At 40.2% G+C, this 21,457-nt stretch overlaps 1 protein-coding gene across 7 annotated transcripts in view; it reads left to right on the top strand.

The window, feature by feature from the left end:
- CDH17 (cadherin 17) overlaps positions 1-20,397 on the top strand; it is a 114,562-nt gene extending 94,165 nt beyond the window's left edge. For 6 of the 7 annotated variants that reach the window (XM_053559005.1, XM_053559001.1, XM_053559004.1 and 3 more), the window contains 6 exons: positions 8,117-8,361; positions 11,847-11,977; positions 13,987-14,226; positions 15,892-16,008; positions 16,144-16,257; positions 18,733-20,394. In XM_053559005.1, the coding sequence (XP_053414980.1) occupies positions 8,117-8,361; positions 11,847-11,977; positions 13,987-14,226; positions 15,892-16,008; positions 16,144-16,257; positions 18,733-18,833 (948 nt within the window). In that variant the 3' untranslated portion in view covers positions 18,834-20,394. Of the gene's footprint in view, positions 1-8,116; positions 8,362-11,846; positions 11,978-13,986; positions 14,227-15,891; positions 16,009-16,143; positions 16,258-18,732 lie in introns of all 7 variants that reach the window. The other variant, XM_053559007.1, reaches the window with a different exon arrangement.
- The last annotated feature ends 1,060 nt before the right edge of the window (positions 20,398-21,457 follow it).

Genomic DNA, 21,457 nt, shown 5'->3' with positions numbered 1-21,457 from the left:
AAAGCGATGAATTTCCCTCTCAAAACTGCTTTTGCAGTATCCCACAGGTTTTGGTAGCTTGTGTCTTCATTGCTGTTATGCTCAAGGAAGTTAATAATTTCCTGTTTTATTTCTTCCTGCACCCATCTGTTATTCAACAGAAGATTGTTTAATTTCCATGTCTTTGGGTGGGGTCGAGGATTTTTGTTAGAGTTGAGTTCCACCTTTAGTGCCTTATGGTCTGAGAAGATACAAGGTAAAATTTCAATTCTTTTGATTCTGTTGATATTTGTTTTGTGTCCCAGGATATGATCAATTTTGGAGAATGTTCCATGGGGTGATGAGAAGAATGTATATTCTTTGTCTTTGGGGTGGAGTGTTCTATATGCGTCTGTCAAGGACAGTTGTTGTAGGGTCTCATTTAAATCTCTTATATCTTTGTTTAATTTCTGTTTAGAGGATCTATCTGTAAGAGGAGTGTTAAAGTCCCCTGTTATGATGGTATTATCAGATATCATATTGCTCAGACTGAGTAAGGTCTGTTTCAAGAATCTGGGAGCATTCAAATTGGGTGCATAGATATTTAGAATTGAAATGTCTTCTTGTTGTATTTTTCCCTTGACCAATATAAAGTGACCATCTTTGTCTTTTTTGACTTTAGTTGCTTTAAATCCACATGTATCTGAAAATAAGATTGCAACTCCTCTTTTCTTCTGAATTCCATTTGCCTGAAAAATTGTCTTCCAACCCTTGACTCGGAGCTTTAATTTGTCTTTTGAAGCCAGGTGTGTTTCTTGCAGACAGCAAATAGATGGCTTGTGTTTCTTAATCCAGTCAGCCAGTCTATGTCTTTTCAGTGGGGAATTCAAGCCATTAACATTTATTGAGATAATTGATAAGTGTGGTAGTATTCTATTCGTCTTATTTGGTGAGAGTCCATTGCTTAGTTTTATCTTTTGCATCCGTGTGGAGGTTAGGTTCTGTCCTTTAATTTCTGAGTTCTTACTTTGCTGCTGATCCATTGTGGTGGTCAGTGTGCAGAACAGGTTGAAGTATTTCCTGTAGAGCTGGTCTTGTTGTGGCGAATTTCCTCAATGTTTGTATATCCATAAATGATTTGATTTCTCCGTCAATTTTGAAGCTCAGCTTAGCAGGGTACAGAATTCTGGGCTGGAAATTGTTCTGTTTAAGTAGATTAAAGTAGATGACCACTGTCTTCTTGCTTGGAAAGTTTCATTAGAGAAGTCTGCAGTCACTCTGATGGATTTGCCCCTGTAGGTCAACTGGTGCTTACTCCTGGCAGCTTGCAGAATCTTTTCTTTTGTCTTGACTTTGGACAGGTTCATCACAATGTGTCTTGGAGAAGCTCGGTTAGAGTTGAGGCGACCTGGGGTCCGATATCCCTCGGAAAGCAGTGTGTCAGAATCTTTGGTGATATTTGGGAAATTTTCTTTTATAATATTCTCTAGTATGGCTTCCATTCCTCTGGGGCATTCTTCTTCCCCTTCTGGAATTCCTATAACTCGTATGTTGGAACACTTCATAAAGTCCCATAATTCTGACAGTGAACGTTCTGCTTTCTCTCTCTTCTTTTCTGCCTCTTTTACTATCTGAGTTATCTCAAGAACTTTGTCTTCTACCTCTGAAATTCTTTCTTCTGCATGGTCTAACCTGTTGCTGATACTTTCCATTGCATCTTTGAGTTCCCTAATTGGATGTTTCAGTTCCTTCAGCTCTGCTATATCCTTTTTATATTCTTCATATCATTCATCTCTTATTTGATTCTGTTTTTGGATTTCCTTTTGGTTATTTTCCAGTTTATTAGCAGTTTCCTTCATTGTTTCCATCATTTCTTTCATTGTTTTCAACATGTGTATTCTAAATTCCCTTTCTGTCATTCCTAGCATTTCTTCATAGGTGGAATCATCTGCAGTAGCTACCTCATGGTCCCTTGACGGGTTGTTCTGGACTGGTTCTTCATGTTGCCTGGAGTTTTCTGCTGATTCTTCCTCATGAATGATTTCTTTTATCTGTTTCCTTGCCCTAATTTTCCTTTCACTTCCTCTTGCTCTTTAAGTTCTCGTGCCTGTGGACTAAGGGTTACAGGACCAGAGGGGTGAGAAGGTTGAAGAGCAAAAAAGGGATGAAAGAAAGGAGGACCAAGTGATAAGAAAAAAAAGAAAAATAGAGAAAGGGGAGGGGGTGGGTAAAAGGAATATTGACAAAAAGAAGAGAGGCACAGAAAGAGGGAGACAGAAAAATATAGGTGTACAGTAGGGTACTTTGACACAACCTTAAAAAAAACCCACCTTCTGGGGGTGCCCAGTTGGGTGGTTCCCTTGAGGTCAGCAGCTCTTTGCTAACCTGATCAGACACAGTACCCCACCTCCACCAAGTAGAGAGGAAAGACAAAAATGCTATAAATCAAACCAAAACAAGCAAACAGAAAACTTTACGGGATAAAATTGGGTGAAAAACCAAATAATAGCAGTAGAAACACTAGCGAAGATGAAGTTCTAATTATTGAAAAAGACAGCAATGGGAAATTATAATTAAACTAGAAAAATTGAGAAAGAAAAAGAATCTGTATGGAAAAGGTTGAACTTATAAAACAAAACAACGTCAACAACATGAAAATAAACAAAAAAAACACAACCAAAAACAAAGCAGTATGTATATGTTATTGAATACTGTCTGGGCAACACATGGTCTTCTGGGGTATGAGATGTTAATCACAGTTCTGATACGACTGGAGGCTACTAGTTTCTCAAACCCCAGCAGGTAGACACCCTAAATCTCTCTTCGGCCCACTTAAAAGGCACTTTGAACTTGTTTACTTGCTGAGCAGAAGATTTCCCAGGAAAGTGCTTGTTGCTGGAATCACTGCTGAAGTGGCTATCCACTTACCCTGTGTGCCAAAACTGGTCTCCCTCTGCCCCCGAGGGTTAGGGCTGCAAGGCGGCTCAGACCCCGCCCTTAGGCTACTTGGTCGCTGGGTTACCAGCTCCCACCCAATTCTAGCTCTGCGACCCTGAGCGTGGAGCTTGCCAGGGCAGATCGCTCACAATGGCTGCCTGTGACCCAGAGCCAAACACTATTAGCTCCGTCTAGCTCAGCGGCTCAGACTAGGACCCTAGACAAAGGCCAAAGTTCTCCGCACTCCCGCTCAGGCTCTCCCCAAGGCAGTTCAGCTGAGTGCCAAGTCCAAAGACACCAAAACAGTTCACAGGTAAGGCCTTTCTGGTTTGCAGTCTCGCTGCTACTGAACTTACAGTTGCCGGCGGGTTTAGACCGATTGAACACACGCTACCACTTGCCGGTTTTCCACTGTTTTAGTCCTCCTCTTGGGGTCCAGAAGTCTCTCGCTGACTCCCTGTATCCGCACAGGGGTGATGATAGGCAGATCCCACCAGCCAGAGATGCTTGGAGTTCTATCTCCCCAGACTCACGGTGCCTAGATGCAAGAAAGTTGTTACTCGGGTGCCATCTTGCTCCGCTTTCCTGTGGCACATTTCTTAAACTGATTGAAGCTATCTATGACAAACTCACAGCTAATATTTTACTGAATGGAGTTAAACTGAAAGCTTTTCCACTTAGAACTGGAACCAGACATGGTTGTCCTCTGTCGCCATTACTATTCAACATAGTGCTGGAAGTTCTAGCCAATACAATTAGGCAAGACAAGAAAATAAAGGGAATCCAAATGTGAGCAGAGGAGGTCAAACTCTCCCTCTTTGCTGATGGTATACTTTCATACTTAGAGAACCCTAAAGACTCAACTACAAGACTCTTGGAAGTCATCAAAAAATACAGTAATGTCTCAGGATATAAAATCAATGTCCACAAGTCAGTTGCTTTTGTATATGCCAACAACAGCCAAGATGAGAGGCTAATTAAGGACACAACTCCCTTCATCAATAGCCCCCCCCAATGAAATACCTAGGAATATACCTAACAAAAGAGGTGAAAGACCTCTATAAAGAAAATTATGAAACCCTAAGAAAAGAAATAGCAGAGGATTTTAACAAATGGAAGAACATACCATGCTCATGGGAAGAATTAACATTATTAAAATGTCTGTACTTCCCAGAGCAACCTACTGATTCAAAACTATCCCTATTTAAATACCAACATCCTATTTTCAAGACTTGGAAAAAATGATTCTGCATTTTGTATGGAACCAGAAAAAAACCATACAGCTAAGGCAGTTATTAGTAATAAAAACAAAGCCAGGAGCATTACCATACCAGATTTTAGGCTGTATTACAAGTCCATAGTGGTCAAGTCAGCATGGTAGTGGCACAAAAATAGAGACACAGACATTTGGAATTGAATAGAAAACCAGGAAATGAAACCAACAACTTACAACCACCTAATCTTCAATAAACTAAACAAGAACGTACACTGGGGGGAAAACTCCCTATTCAATAAATGGTGGAACTGGATATCCACATACAAAAAACTGAAACTGGACTTGCACCTTTCTTCATTCACAAAAATTGATTCAAGATGGATAAAGGACCTAAATTTAAGGCATGAAATGATAAAAATCCTCAAAGAAAGCATAGGAAAAACACTGGAAGATATCAGCCTGGGGAAAGACTTTATGAAGAAGACTGTCATGGCAAGGGTGGTGCCTGTGGCTCAAAGGAGTAGGGTGCTGGTCCCATATACCAGAGGTAGCGGGTTCAAACCCAACCCTGGATAAAAACTGAAAAAAGACTGTCATGGTAATTGCAACAACAACAAAAATAAACAAATGGGATTTAATTAAACTGAAAAGCTTCTGTACAACTAAGGAGACAACAACCAAAGCAAATAGACAACCTACCCAATAGGAAAGGATATTTGCATATTTTGAATCAGTCAAAAGCTTAACAACTAGGATCTATAGAGAACTTAAATTAATCCACATGAAAAAGCCACCAATCCCATACATCAATGGGGAATAGAAATGAACAGAACCTTCTTTAAAGAAGACAGACGAATGGCTAGGAAACATATGAAAAAATGCTCATCATCCCCAATTATTAGAGAAATGCAAATTAAAACCACCCTGAGATATCATCTAACCCCAGTGAGAATGGCACATATTGCAAAATCTCAAAACTGCAGATGCTGGCGTGGATGTGGAGAGAAAGGAACATTTTTACAATGCTGGTGGGACTGCAAACTAATACAACTTTTTTGGAAGGGAGTATGGAGGAACCTCAAAGAACTCAACCTAGACTTCCCATTTGATTCTATAATCCCATTACTGGGCATCTATCCAGAAGGAAAACAACCTTTTATTATAAAGACACTTGTACTAGACTTGTACTGGTTATTGCAGCTCAATTGACAATTGACAAAATGTGGAAACAGCCTAAATGCCCCTCATCCCAGGAATGGATTGGCAAGCTGTGGTATATGTATACCTATACCTATGTGGGAATAGGGGAATACTATTTAGCCATTAAAAAAATAGAGATTTTGCAGCATTTGTATTAACCTGGATGGAGGTGGAACACATTATTCTTAGTGAAGCATCACAGGAATGGAGAAGCATGAATCCTATGTATTCAACTTTGATACGAGGATAATTAATGACATGGTGGGGGGTGGGGGAAGGGAAGAACAGACAGAAGGAGGGAGGGGGTGGGGGAAGGGAAAAGAAAAAAAAGAAAAGAAAATAGTGACTAATTCTCACATAAGTTGGATTTAATTTTGACCAAAGTACATTATTTGAACAATAATTTTTAATTCAACTTGTTAATATGTTCTTTAGAATATTGCATCCTCATTTATAAGTGAAATTTGTAATTTCCCTTTATAATAAAAAAAGAACCTTAAAATCACATAGAATGAATTATTTGACATTTAAGTTCTTTCTACGCTAGCCTGTCACATGTTGTTTAAGCTTATGCTTAAAAGTTCCCAGAGTTGGGAACTTCCTGGTGATGAGATGAAGCAACATTTTCCATTATGAGCAGCCCTGTGAAATTCTTCCTCTATCTGGCATGGCCTGGAACAAGAGCAGATCATCTATCATCTCTACTCACCTCTTCCCCGCTCCATGAATTTAAAGTTTTGATTTCGGGGTTTGGGTCCTGAAGCCCTTGGGAACTTATTTTCCCATACAGAATGGAAATCTCTAGATAAACATTTCCCAAGCTGATTTTTGAGATCTTGAAAAAAATCAGTGTTTCTGCTGAAATGTCTCATGGTTAAATAAGTTTGTAGAGTGCTACATTCCATTTCCTTTTCCAGGAAAGTCACAATAGACATTAGCATACCACAAGCTCTGATAAGTCCTGCAGTCAAGACTTTTTTGTGACTCTGATATTCTGAGAAGTCTTTGTTGACACTGGATTGAGAACATCCCTGTATGAAACCTTTGTAATTGACAAAAACCGTGTATGTTTTTGAAATATTCATATATTGTGGAATGGCTAAATACAGCTAATTAACATAAACATCTCACATATTATGTTTTTATGGTGAGAGCACAAAATCTACTCTCAGTAATTTTCAAGTATACAATATATTGCTACTAACCATAGACACCATATTATATCATAGATTTCTTTAATTCATTCCTTCTAAAATTTTGTATGCTTTGACCATCTTTCCAATTCTCCCCACCTCCTGGTAGCCACCATTCTATTCTCTGCTACTGTGAGTTCAACTATTTCAGAGTCCACATATAAGTGAGATCATGTGGTATTTGACTTTTTGTGCCTGGCTTATTTTACTTAACATAATGTCCTATAGGTTCATCCATGTTGTGGCAAATGACTTCTTTTCTTTTTAAGGCTGAACAGTATTCCGTTGTATATACACTGCATTTTGTTTATCCATTTATCCGTTGTTGGACACTGAGGTTGAATCCATATCTTGGCTATCATGAATAATGCTGCAGTGGACATGGGAGTGCAGATATCTCTTTGATATACATCCAAGATTCCATTTCCTTTGGTTATGTATCTAGTAGCAGGAACACTAGACAATTTGGTAGTGCTATTCTTAATTTTTTGATGCGTGTCCTTTGTTTGCCATGATGTCTGTACTAATTTACATTTCCACACACCTTTCCATCAGTGTGCAAAGGTTCCCTTTTCTCCATATCCTCATCAATACATATTTTTCATCTTTTTGATAACCATTCTAACAGATATGAGGTAATATCTTATTGAGGTTTTAATTTGCATTTCCTGACTTTGAGCATTTTTTCTTTTTTTTTGAGACAGAGTCTCACTTTATCACCTTGGGTAGGGCACCCTGACATCATAGCCCACAGCAGCCTCAAACTCTTGGGCTCAAGTGATGCTCTGGCCTCAGCCTCCTGAATAGTTGGGACTACAGGTGCCCACTACAACATCTATTTTTTTTTAGAGACGAGGTTTCATTCTTGCTCAGTATGGTCTTGAACTCCTGATTGCAAGTGGTCCACCCACCGTGGCCTCCCAGGGTGCTGGGATTACAGGGGTGAGCCACTGCACCTGGCTGAGCATTTTTTCATATCCCTGCTGGCTATGTGTATGTCTTCTTTTGAGAAATGTCTATTCTGGTCCTTTACCTAGTTTTTAATCAGGTTGTTTTCTTAGTATTAAGTTATTTGGGTTCATTATATATTTTATTGGGTGTGTTATTTGCAAATATTTTCTCTCAATCTATAAGTTGCCTTTTTATTGTTTCCTTTGCTGTCAGAAGCTTAGTTTGACACAATCTCATTTGTTTATTTTTGCTTTTGTTGGCTTGCTTTTGGGGTCCACCTAAAAGATCGATCATTCTCAACCTTCCTAATGCCATGGCCCTTTAATAGAACCGCTGATCTAGACCAATGTTGTCTTCTAGTGGTGTTACAGTTTTACATCTTATGTTAAAATCTTTAATCTATTTTGAGTTGATTTTCATATATGATGTGAGATAAGGGTCTAATTTCATTTTAATACTTGTGAATATCCAGTTTTCTCAACTTCATCTATTGAACATATTAGAGTTTAAGAAGCATGTGTGGAATGTACGTTTTGTACGTTTTGTGGAATGTACGTTTTGTGGAATGTACGTTTTGTGGAATGTACGTTTTGTGGAATGTACGTTTTGTGGAATGTACGTTTTTATCACCCCCAAATTTTCTCTTTTTTTTCCGACACAGCCTCTTGATTTTGAAACAGCAGCTGTTTCCAATATTGTGTTCAAAGCAGAAAATCCTGAGCCTCTAGTTTTTGGTGTAACATACAACGCAAGCTCCTATGCCAAGTTCAAGCTTATTGTGACAGATGTGAATGAAGCACCCATATTTTCCCAACATGTATTCCAAGCAAGAGTGAGTGAGGCTGTGACTATAGGCACAAAAGTGGGCAACGTAACTGCCAAGGATCCAGAAGGTCTGGACATCAGGTAAAGGACCAGAGTGCTGGACAGCCCAACTGTGGTCTGCAACCAAGGCCGGTGGAGAGGAGGAAGAGCTGGGAGGGCTAGAGAAACTGGCCTGCAGTTTCTATTCCCAGGGCTATCCCCAATGGACCAGCCAGTGATGGTGAACTTGGGCAGGTGTCAATACCCGTGGGGCCTGCTAAGGCATGTGGTTTATCAATGTGAATCCAGGCCCAGACAAGTGGGAATAGCATAAGGCCACATTTCAGCCCACTTGCTGTAGGTCCCAGGTCCCAAGTCCCAGCTGGCAGAGCTGGTGAGTGCAAGAGGTGGGGCTCACCTTCCAGAGACTGGCAAGCCACAGCCAGGCCTTGTGTTTGATCTAGATCTGTGGGCTGGGGTTTGGGGCAGGGCTCTAGCCCATTACAGGTACTGAAGAGAGTTGGAGAGAATGAAACTAAACCCCAACAGGACAGAAGAGGCTAGGCTACCTTACAGGGTCAAGGGAATCTTCTGCTTTCTTCAGCTCTCCAGAGAGTTGGTTTGGGGCAGTAAGAATCATTCTAGACTTTGCTTGAGGAGAGGCTAGTGCTCAGGCTTACGTAATATATAAATATTTCCATTTTAACAGTTCTCAATTATTTTTTCCATTGTAATGGGACCCACAAAGATTTATCTTAAAACTGATGATTCATTTGCTCAAGCTATATACATATGTATGCTCAAGATTTTATGTGGGTCAATAGGAAAGTTTTGAGATACACAGAAATCAAGAATTGTAAAATCTGCACAGATAGAAACAAATGAAACCCTTCTAGCAATACCAATAAGCTGAGCAAGTTGAAACTTGCATAGGTGAATCAGAAAGGACTCTATCAATGTGTTTCTGGGAAGTGAAATAATGGACCATAACACGGTCTGTCTCAAAACTTTTGTAGTGACCCCCTTATAGTTGATAAGCACATAGGTAGGATTTGAACTCAGATCTTCTACTTCTATTGCCATACCTACTGTCTATGGCATCACAAATATTTCAGCATGGCTTAAACCAATGCATGCAGTTATGACAATTCTTTAAGTTTCCCTAAACATTTGAGGGTAGTTTTGCCCCACATTGAGGTATAGGTTAGGCACTTGGAATCAGTTCTAAAATCTTTTCTGTTTGTCCATCAGGAGTTAAGTTATCATCTACTGTTTTACTCTTTAACTTCTTATCTAGTTTCATAAAGAAAGGAAAAAATAGCAGGGCTTATATTCTATGGTTTAATATCGATAGTGCAGAGTCTCAAATTAGAAGGAGGCTTAAAATATTTAAATTTTTGCAGCCATTTACTTAACAAATGCTTCTACCTTCTTCATGAAAATGCTATAAAAATCACTGGTCAAAGACAAGTGAATAAAGATTTTAGCTTATTAAGTAGGGAAAACAAAGGCATTTAAGAACATTTCTCTGATAGAACAAGGAAAAGATATAACATATGTTCTAGTAAGTTGAGGTCAAGAAGACCTCCAAACTCCCTCCTAAGTAGCAAGGGAGTTTGAGGTGGAAGATATAGTTCTGGAAGACAAGTGAGGAAAAAGTGTCTCAGGAATGAGGAATAACTAACAGTTCAGATGCTAATAATAAGAATTGTGGGTGACTCCAAACTTTTGGCCTGAGCAATTTAATTCTCCAGCTCCAAAACCTTATAATCCATTACCCCACCAAGGGATCATAATCCAATCCATCAGTAATATTATAGATTCTTTCAGTGAAATACACTCGGAATCCAAATGCTTCACACTGCTTCCAATGTAGGCCAAGGTACCACCACTTCTCTTCTGGATTCCTTCTTCTCCCCCTATTCACTGAAATCAGGGTGATCCTTTAGGAAAGTAAATCAGATTGTCTGACTCCTCTTTCAAAGCCCTCCAAAGGTTCAAAGCCCACCTCTTTCAGGATGAAATCTAAAGTATATAGCATTTCTTATTCATTACCCCCACACAAAGCATAATACAGTGCTTGGCATGTAGAAGAGACCCCCCCAAAAAGTACATTGTGACAAAGTAATTAACATGATTTTAAATCATTCTCTTATTCTTGGATATGTAGGGATTTTTGTTTGTTTGTTTGAGACACAGTCTTACTATATCACCCTTGGTAGACTGCCTTGGCATCACAGCTCACAGCAACCTCAAACTTTTGGGCTTAACACGAAAATAATTTTATGGTTGGGGTCACCACAGCATAAGGAACTGTATTAAAGGGTCACAGCATTAGGAAGGTTGAGAACTTCTCTTGCCTCAGCCTTCCAAGTAGCTGGGTCTACAGATGCCCACCACATTGCCCAGCTATTTTTTTGTTGCAGTTGTCATTGGTGTTTAGCAGACCTGGGCCGGGTTCGAACCCACCAGCCTGGGTGTATGTGGCCAGCACCTAACCTACTGAGCTACAGGCACTGCCAAGGATATGTAGGTTTTAAAGTTTTTTAAATTATAGACAATGTTTTGAATATATTAAACTTCTTTTACTTTTTTTAAATGTAGGATTTCTGGGAGTGGTATTATTTGGAGACATTGGGTGGGTGTGACCCATGGGTCTGACCTGTGACCTAGGTCATCAGCCCTATGACTGTGATGTCTTGCTTCCCAGAGGGCTGTACTCACTGGTGTGCCCAGGGGCCTAGTCTTGTCTCTGTCAAATTCATCCTTCACACACCTACCACTGAGTTCCAATGAAAACACAAATATGAGTGGGTCACTTTCCCACTTAGCACCATTTGATGGCTGCCCATTGTTTCCTGTGACCTGGCTCTTCAAAGCTCTGTGGCCTCATTTTTTTGCCACCTTGGCTTCCCATTTCTATCCCAGCACCACTGACACATCTGACTCTCGGCCCATGGTGTATTGGTTCATACTCTCCTCTGCTAAGTAACCTCTTTTTGCCTTTATTAACACCACCCCTTCAGAAAGACTGCTCTAATTCCCATAAACTTCTCTTGGATTCCACAGGGGTCCTTTACCACGTTTTATTGGAATCAGTGGTTTCTGTGCCTCCTTCCTCCACTGACTCCGGAGCCCCTTTGGTGACCTCCTCCCTTGGTCAGTTGCCTAATATTGCCAAGCACTCAGTAGGTACTTGTCGAGTGAGGACTTCACTGTGTTACCAGCAGTCTGTGAGCACCATACCATTCCACCCAATGTCTCCCCCTGGGTGTTCAAGATCTCTTAGAGGGTGGTTTGCTCAGAGTTTTTAAAGGTACTTCCAGGGTGCTTTGATTGTAAATCTTTAATTTCCAGAAATGTGTAACTTTTTCCCTCTGAGCACAAACACTACCAGATATAAGAATGAATTAGTCTTTCTTCTGAAGACAATAAAATGCAGGCAAAGCACTAGTAATGCAAGACGATAACCTTTTAAATACTGTGAATAACACACAAGTGGTAATGCTGTATGGTGACACGGAGCTAGGTTCACATTTTCATGCAAAGTAACTTGGGCTTTCTTTTGCTCTTTGCACTTCATGAAGGTATTCACTGAGAGGTGACAGGAGAGGTTGGCTTAAAATTGACCCTGTCACTGGTGAGATCTTCAGCACAGCTCCGCTGGACAGGGAAGCTGAGAATGTGTATCAGGTACAAGTGGTGGCCACTGAAGTAGGTAAGCAAAAAGAAAAAAAAAGGCAGGGGGAAGAAAAGAGATTATCCGGGCATATGTCAGTAGAAATGGGAGAAAGTTGACAAACTGGATGGGGCCAAAGCACCAGGATATCATCACTGTAAGTGGAAGGATGAGAAAGCCACAAAAGGCCAATGTATAGGCAATGCCCACACCCTCCTGCTCTGTTAATGATGAGAACTGCCTGTGCCCCTAAGCAGGGCCTCTTCCAAGCAGGGTTGTACTGAGAGGCTGGCCAGGCTTCAGAGGTGTTGCTCACTCTGGTTTCTTCTAGAAGGTTCTTGTGTCCCTGGCTGAACTACCTCCTTTCATCCAAAGTGGTTGTGGATTTCTTGTGCGAGCTCAGAGTGCAGTCAAATCACAGCCTTGTTGACCTAGACCAGTGTTTTTCAACCTTTTTTAAAAATCTCACAGCATGCTTAAACCTGTAGTTAAACTTCCACAGCACACTTATGCTGATCAAAAAGAAGAGTGGGGGAAAAAAAAAAAAAGGAACATACTTGATGTGCTTTGAACATGTTTTGAAAATAATTAATGATCTTTAAAATTTTTTGTGGCACACCTAAGATCCTCTCCTGGCATATCGGTGTGCCATGGCACACTGGTTGAAAAATCACTCACCAGGACTACTGCTCACTCCTTCAGCCTAAAATTGCTGCTTGTCAGGCTTCATCCTTTTTGAAGCAGAAAATGTTCTGCGCAGTGTTCTCCACTTTGATATATGTCAGGATCACCTGGAAAGCTTGTTCAGTACAGACACTAGGAGTCCCCCCCTGTAGATTCAAGGTAAACTTTCATAAGGAAAGACCATTACATAGGAAAGTCCAGGATGTTTGAACCACCCCAATATAATCTTTGCGTCTCATGTAGTTCAGTTGTAGTACTTGCTTGCTGGCTTCAAATGTGGAATTCCAGAGAATTTTTAAAATTAAAAATTAACTCACAGGAAGAGTATTCTTATCCAGTAACAAGGCTGGTAATTAAAACATTGAGTTTCTTTGCATTTAAATGGAATTTTCAAGGCTGGGCATGGAGGCTCATACCTGTAATCCTAGCACTCAAGGAGGCCAAGACGTGTGTATTGCTTGAGTTCACAAGTTCAAGGCCAGCCTGAGCAAAAAGTGAGACCCCCCATCTCTACTAAAAATAAAAAAACTGAGGCAAGAGGATCATTTGAAGTTGCTGTGAGCTATGATGCCACGGCACTCTACCCAGAGCAATAGTTTGAGCCTGTCTCAAAAAAAAAAAAGTAAATGGAATTTTCGCGTGTACAGCAGGAATTTTGATCAGAGCCTGTAAGTAGCTAGTAAATATATCTGCCCAGTTCCCCAAATGACAATTAAACAAGTTATTACTAAATAGTTTTATACCAAAAAAGCAAACAAACAAACAACCCCTCCCCCCGTAAAAACAAACAAAAAAACTCCTTATGGATGAGGAAACCAGGGCACTGAGAAATTAGGTAACTTGCCCCAAATCATGTGACTACCAACCAGTAATGCTGCAGAGTCTGTGTTTTGTATTACTATAGCAAACAATGTTTGTACAGCCCTTTTTCTAGAACATTCACTTACATGTGTGATCCTCACAGAGGGGGTCTAGGAAACTTGACTTCCATCCCTAAAGCAAGGTGTGGTGAGGAGCTAGCAAGGCCGTGGGAGCTAGAGTTAGACTTCTTGGATGGAAAAGCTCTGCTGACTAGCTGTGGGATCTTGGGCAAGTCACAGCTTCTCTGAGCTCAGTTTTCTTATCCTAAAGGTACATCAGTCTTGCAGTCATGTATGTAAAATATTAGCACATAGACCTTAGTTACTAAGATTTTTTTTTAACCAGTAATAAAAGTAGGTCTTTGATTCTAAAAGTTTTATCTTTCTAGTACCTCAGGATATCTAACTGCTTGAGTTTTAACTTTTTTTGTTTTAAGAAAGGGAAACATCCTTATTAAATGGATGAGTGAGCTGATACTGTGTTTCAATGATTCAATTTCTTAGGTGGGTCCTCCTTGAGCTCCATGTCGCATTTCCACCTGACCCTCACGGATGTGAATGACAACCCCCCGCGGCTAGTCAAGGAGTACACGGGCTTGTTCTTCTGCTACCCCCTCAGTGCACCTGGAAGCCTCATTTTCGAGGCCACTGATGATGACTGGCAGTTTCCTCGGGGTCCCCAGTTTACATTTTCCCTCGGCAGTGAAAGCTTACAAAAAGACTGGGAAGTGTCCAAAATCAATGGTGAGTTGTATAATGATGAATGACGAAATTAGGTTTTGTTTCACTTGGTGGGTGTGCGATACCCAGCACAGAGCTTTCTTCCATGCTCCAGGAAGGAAGCTCATCCTCTGAGGTCTCCAGAGGGGCAGAATTCAGGTTTTGAACGGAGAGAACTGTCCCATCACACAGCATCCCCCTTGGTGAAGATGGATAGTAGGACAACTGAGCATCATTGGCAAAGTTTTTTCATGTCCTGCTATAATCTCTACCCTTATCCATCCCCTTCTTCAGACAACTACTGACCTGTTTTCTGTCACTATAGATTTTCATTTTCAATAATTCTAACTAGATTGAATAATACAATATATACACGTGTTTTTGGTCTGGCTTTCACTTAGCATAATTTTTACTGTGTAGAGGTTCTTTCATTGGGCAAAGAATTTCGGTTCACATGCCAAGCAAGCAGGCCACAAAAGAAAAACTGTACCTGCAGGATGTGGCTTTTGGTCTTTTCAAGGTTTGCTAACTGAGAAGAGGGGTTGGCTTTTACGAAGAAGGTGGATAGTAATTCCTGGAATTGGGCTTCCTCCCATTTTTTTACTTTATAGGGGTGTTTTAGAACTGTTATGGTGAACTTAAAACCACGATATGATATTATAATCAGTCTAAGTTCATTTAAGGTGGCAGAGAGAGATGGCAAACTTAGTGTTGAGTATCCTCTGACTGTTCCACTGACCAGACCTTTTCCCCGTCTTCCCCACCCCACACCCTTGGGCTTCCCTATTCCCTCAGACACAATATTAAAATTGGGCCAGTCAGTAACCCTGCAGTGGCCTCTAAGCATTCAAGTAAAAGGAAGAGTTGCAAGTCTCTCACTTTAAGTCAAAAGCTAGACGTGCGAAAGCCAGAACAGGCTGAGAGCTTAGGCCAAGTTTTTAAAAGTGCTACTCCAGGGAACACAGAATGATAAGAAGGTGAAACAGCTGAGGGTGAACAATATGACACTCTCCTTCTAGTTTCAGCTGTCTAGTTAACTGTTCTTTTTGCAGTCCACTTAGTGCCCCCACTTTCCACACTTTTTGCTTTCCATTTTGTCATTTCATTGTTTAAAATGGCCCTGAACCATAATGCTATCTAGTGTTCCTAAGCACAAGGCAGCTATGATGCACCTTACAGGGAAAGTACATGTTAGATCATTTTTGTTCAGGCAGGAGTTCCATTGCTATTAATCCTGAGTTAAATCTTAGTCAACAATAATATATATTAAATAAGGCATTTTTAAACAGAAATATACAAGATGAGATTATATATTGATCAGTTGATGACCAGAGGCTCACAGGAGCCTAACCCTGCATTTCCCCTAGGAGCAATGGTTCAGTATTAACTCAGTGTTTGGGACAACTATATAGACCCCAAAACTGGAAATGATGAGAATCAATGCTGTTGGTATTTATTTGTATTCATTTCTATAGAGAAATCACAGAGAATTTAAAGGATACTTTTACCCTTTCACACTATGATAGATAGACCTAGAGTGATAAGGGTGATACTTTGGGTAGGTTAACTCCTACCTATCCAATTTCTAGTCACCCTTAGTATGTGATGTAAGGATAAGCTTTATTTATTCCTGCTGATGCAGGGATCTGAAGTTGTGTGTTCATGTCATTCTTTTCCCTGTTTTGACAGGTACTCACGCCAGTCTCTCCACCAAGCACACAAGCTTTGAGGAGAGCATTTACGAAGTCCCTATCCGCATCAATGATGGGGGTCGGCCACCCTTGGAAGGCATCGTCTCTTTACCAGGTATGAATTTTGCTATAGGCAATGTAAGGTAGCATTTGTCCCCTGGGCAGTTTGAGGGAATTCCTGTCTTTGGTATGAGATTCTGTGACTATTCGCTTGAAAATTTAACCTACCAAATACTGTGCCCCTTTCCAGTTACTGTCTGCAGGTGTGTGGAGGAAAGGTGTTTCCAGCCAGCAGATCGTCAGCCTGGGATGCCCACTGTGGGCATGGCGGTCGGTATACTGCTGACCACGTTTCTGGTCATTGGTGAGTATAACTTCTCAAGTCAAGGATTCTTCTCTTGGGCCTCAGAAATATGAGCTCATCTGTATTCAGGGGCTAGTCTAGTGGCTTCTCAAGGGGCAAGCAAGGCACCAGCCAAGGATACAGAGAGCCAGCGAGTTCCACTAGGCCTTCCTGCTTGGGCAAGGCTGCTTTTACCACCCTCTGCCTATCATTGCTCTCGGGGTTAGTTTGGGAAATTAGAGGCTTTGCAGGGGTCCTGAAACTACAGCCCGCGGGCCACATGCAGCGGTGTGATTGTATTTGTTCCCATTTTTTTTTTTTTTTTTTACTTCAAAATAAGAGATGTGCAGGGTGCTTAGGAATTTGTTCATAGTTTTTTATTTTTTTTAAACTATAGTCCAGTCCCCCAATGGTCTGAGGGACAGTGAACTGGTCCCCTGTTTAAAAAGTTTGAGGACCCCTGCTTTAGAGGTTAAATGGTTATGTTTTATTTCTGCTTACCGAGCTTTCATGATGGAGAAAGAAATGCAGTAGTTGTGTCTTTGATGTGTGCCAGAAACTGTGCTTGATGGGGTATATGGTGACAGGCAGGACCTATACAAATCCTGCATCAGAGTTTATTCTTACATCTGCCAGTGGTGTTGTAGGTGGAAGTTAGCCTTCTGGGGGAGATGCTGATATACCTGTACAGGGCAGAATTTCATTGTATGTTTTCATGACTGCAGACCCTGATTCTTTATCATCCAGAATAGTCCCATGGTATCATGGCTGCCCTGGCAGAGTCCTCTGATCTGGCTGGCGTTTTCTTTTTTATCTTTTAATTTTTTTTTTGTAAACAACGCTATTACAGGTTGTAGATCTCTTATCTGAAATGTTATGTATCAGAAATGTTTTGAATTTTTTCTAAGTTTGGAACATTATGAGATAATCTTGGGGATAGGATTCAATTCTAAGCATGGAATTCGCTTGCATCATAAATACTTTCTATATATTGAAGTATTTATGAATGAAATCTTTTTTTTTTTTTGGCTAGGGCTGGGTTTGAACCTACAACCTCCAGCATATGGGGCTGGTGCCTTACTCCTTTGAGCCACAGGCACCACCCACGAATGAAATAATTTTGACTGTGTTTTTACCATGACTCATCACATGAGGTCAGGTGTAGAATTTTCCACTTGTGGTATCATGGCGGCATTCAAAAATTTTTGGAGCATTTCAAATTTTCAGGTTAAAGTTGTTCAACCTCTAGAGTAATTACCTTCTTTCAACTGTTATCCTTACCACAGTTAAATATCAATTTATTAATTCATGTGCACCTGGGTAAAAAGGTTTACACAGTTCTTCTAAAAGAAAGGCTGGGATAATTCTAAATATTGTTCATTATTCTCTCTGCAACTGGTCTCCTCTTCCGTGACACAACCTGTCAGATTAACCTCTGATTCATGGGGCCAAAAGGGATCTCATTTCCTTTTACCCTTCAGTCCAAACACTTATGACATGGCCACTTTCCCCTCCCACTGCTATGCATGACTATCTTTCCTCCTAGAAAACCACTATCTGCTGAACACCTTTCATACTAATGGAGCTGCATTTTTGAGGTCCTACTTGCTTACCAGCCTCCCCTCTACCCCTTTATTATATCTTGAAAGGGTTTTTGAATTTAGCCATTTTCTAACATATAGATTTAATCCCATAATCTTACCACAAGTTAAAGGTGAGATGAGTTTGAGGATGTTATAGAAGTAATGGGCTCTTACAGTTTTGTACCCTTATTATTTTCAAAATTGGGTTGGAATTATTACAAAATTCTTAATGGGTTTCTGAACATTTAGTCTTTCCTGCCACGATTCTTCCTGTAAATGTATAGGTTAATTTCCTTAAAACAAATCCCTTTTTCATGGTGGGTTCTGATTGATAATACACATCTAGGGCTGAGATGCACAATGTAATTTTGTAGAAGTTTAGGAGTGGGAGAAACCAGAAAATTTAAATAGTCTATTCAATGTCACTTACCAATGTAGGCTGGAGCAGTAAAGAAGGCACCAAAGAAAATGTGAGATTTGCTGTGGGCACAGCCAAAGTCAGCTTTAGGCCTGAAACAGCTTCCTAGATGCTCTGGTTGGATTGTTGCCTATAAAGAAAGGGAAGAAAGACAGACTAGAATCAATACTGGAGGACGTATAAAGTTTAGGAACTATCGATGCACAGTCTGTGTGGGATATTAGGTCCTTTATTCCTAGATAGAGACCCACTGAGACCCACCATGTGATTTGGGACTTGGTATATACTTACCGACAGGATAAGTGATAAGTTTACTTATCCAAGAAAGCCAATGCTTACTATACCTCATTCACCAGGACAACGAAACTTTGTTAAACCACAAACAAAAAATGAAGGTATATGAGTCATTTTTTCCTATCAGGATACTACTTTATAAATGAATGGGACAGTGCATGTTAAGATTCCATCTATTTGACCCTGTGTTTTCTCATTTAGGTATAATCTTAGCAGCTGTGTTTATCCGCATCAAGAAGGATAAAGGCAAAGATAATGTTCAAAGTGCTCAGACATCTGAAGTTGAACCTCTGAGAAGCTGAGTTTGAAAAGGAATGTTTGAGTTTATATACCAAGTGCTGTTTCAATAACAATTGTCAAATCCTAAGATATTACTTTCATCCAACATACGCCTTATAACTTTTTACAGATATTTCCTCTTGCCCTTTAATATTTGTATTTTACTACTCTTAGATAGTTCATGTGCTACCGACCTTAGAGATATTTTTCATTTTCCCACAACATTTTTTCCTCTCTGTAAAAGCCTTACCAAAAATATATGTGTTTTCTCCCTTTGGGAAAAGATGGGCTGATTAAGTATTCTGTATACTTTTTTCCTATCATCAAGGAGAGATCGGCTGTCTACCACAGAACTTCCTGGATTCCATTTGTGCTTTTTCTGCTCTTATCCTGTGTCCCTTCATCCATGCCTCCCTTGGTAGTTCACTGAATTTAGAACATTTCTCAGAGAAGAGAACAAAGTGGAGTGTCAGGGGGAAAAAAAGAACAGCCTTGTCCTTTACTATGAACAGACATGCTTCTGTGTTACTAACCTTTAACTCCAGAATGGCACAGACCTCCAGAAGGTATTCAGACACAGCCGCCTGTTTCCACACAGGGCTCCTTCAGAAGCCTTGGTGCAGGAAGCAACCAGCTGACTGGGCTCACTCACCACCTACCATGCTTACATGCCGCGCATGTTTTATTTGTATATTAATAAAGTTTTGGTTATTATATATTTAATGTATGAAGGAAAATAAGCATGAAAGAAGTAGAGACCAAAATTCAAGAATAAATATTGGCTGTTTTTGTTTCACTAATCTCTTTGCTTCCTGGTTCTTTGCATTTGTGGAGAGGAAGAACAATGGTTACTGAATGTTTATCAAAATTGCCTCCTGTGTAGCATTAACCCAAGAATAGAAGTGTACAATAAGATATAGTGGGCCGAGGTGTTCTATGTAGGTACATCAGGAATTTTAAAAATTTAAATATGAAACATTACAGTCTCCTTAGATATTTTAACCAGGAGCAAGAACTCCGCTGGGGAAGGATGCTCATATAACAACTGCTAAAGTGGGCCATGAGGTTGTGGTTTCATAAATAATTTTTTTGTGATGCTCTATTGTCTTTTTGAAAGAAAAAAGTCAATCAAAATACCAGTTTTTTAGACCTCAGTATTGTTTCTTGTAGAGTGTTAGACTGTGCTTCAAACCACGTCACCTGTTGTTTCACCTGGGGCTCATCAGGAGCTCCACAGTGGGGAAGGTTCTCTCCTGTCCCACCTTACATTAAAAAACCAAACCAAAAACATCCAAAAGCAAATTGACTTGACTATACTCCAAACTGAGAAATAGCACAGCTGTAAAAGCAGCTCTTTAGGTATTTTACTTGTAAATTTTTACCAAAGTGACATGATATTCAGGTCACTTCAAATTGCATTATTATTTGCTCTTCTCATTTTGTGGAAATCTTATCTTTACTAAAAAACTGAGGCAGTCCTGCTGAGGCAGACTGAGGGGGTCTCTCCTGCTTCAATCCATGTTATCCTCTCTGGACCAACTGGTGTCACCTGAAAGTATACTGTTCACACAGAATTTTCATTAAAGACCATTGATTAATATTCATATCGCTTATCTGTTCCTTCCCTGAGTGGGTCCTCTCTCTCAACCATTTTATCCTTCCCATTCTTAAAATCTTAGTTTCAGAAGCTTCAGTTTTCCTACAGGAGACCAGGCCACTGCCTCATCTAAGCTTCCACACTTTAGTGAGGAAAATGACTTCCCTGGCCAGGGTCCATACCATCTTTTTATAAGAAGAGTTAGATTTCCCACTGGGAAACATATCCCCCACCCCTATTCAGTCCATATAGTTCGGGGACAACCAACCCCCTGTTTTTTCTCCAATACTTCACCTCTAGAATTGGGTACTGTACCAATGAGATTCATTTCTAGAATTTTAGTTGTAACTCTTAGAGAAGAGCTCTCTTTATGTGGAATTTGCTAAACTAGTAGGAAGTAAGCTGAGCATTCTGGTTACCATCAGAGCTGAGCCTTCCCAAGAATGAGAAGAGTCAAGAGATCAGAGAACATTTTGAAGATGTTGAGTACCTAGATCCAGCTGTGTCTGAAGGTAATCTTGCCCTAGACCAGTGTTTTTCAATCTTTTTTATCTCACAGCAAACTTGAAGCTATAGTGAAACTTCTGTGACACACTTAAATTATGTTGATCAAAAAAAGAGTTAAAAAAAAAAAACATGCTTACTGTGCTTTGAACATCTTTTGAAAATAAATTAATGGTCTTTTAAAATTTTCATGGCACACCTAAGATCCTCTCATGGCACACTGGTTGAAAGTCACTGCCCTAGACTTTTCCATCCTATGATCCAATACCCTTTTTCTTTTGCTTAAAACACAGTAAATTTCTTCCCCTGGCAACCCAAAGAGTGGACCTTTGTATTTTGCATGTGGCTTTCTCGGAAGTCTACCATTAGTGCCTGTTTGATCCCTCCCACAGCCTGGCACTTCTCAGAAGCTCTCTCAATGCCACTGTGTGAGCACAAGTCCTGGCTCATAGTGGCTCCTCCTAATTTTTTCAAGAATAAATGAAATAGCTGATTCACTTTGGCCGCTTAAACTACTGTCATTTAAGTGCCACACATTTGCAATGT

The sequence above is a fragment of the Nycticebus coucang genome, chromosome 13 (assembly GCF_027406575.1).
Source record: "Nycticebus coucang isolate mNycCou1 chromosome 13, mNycCou1.pri, whole genome shotgun sequence".
NCBI classification, from domain to species: domain Eukaryota; kingdom Metazoa; phylum Chordata; class Mammalia; order Primates; family Lorisidae; genus Nycticebus; species Nycticebus coucang.
Note: the sequence above shows the minus strand (reverse complement) of the source record. Positions and strands in the feature narration are given on the sequence as shown.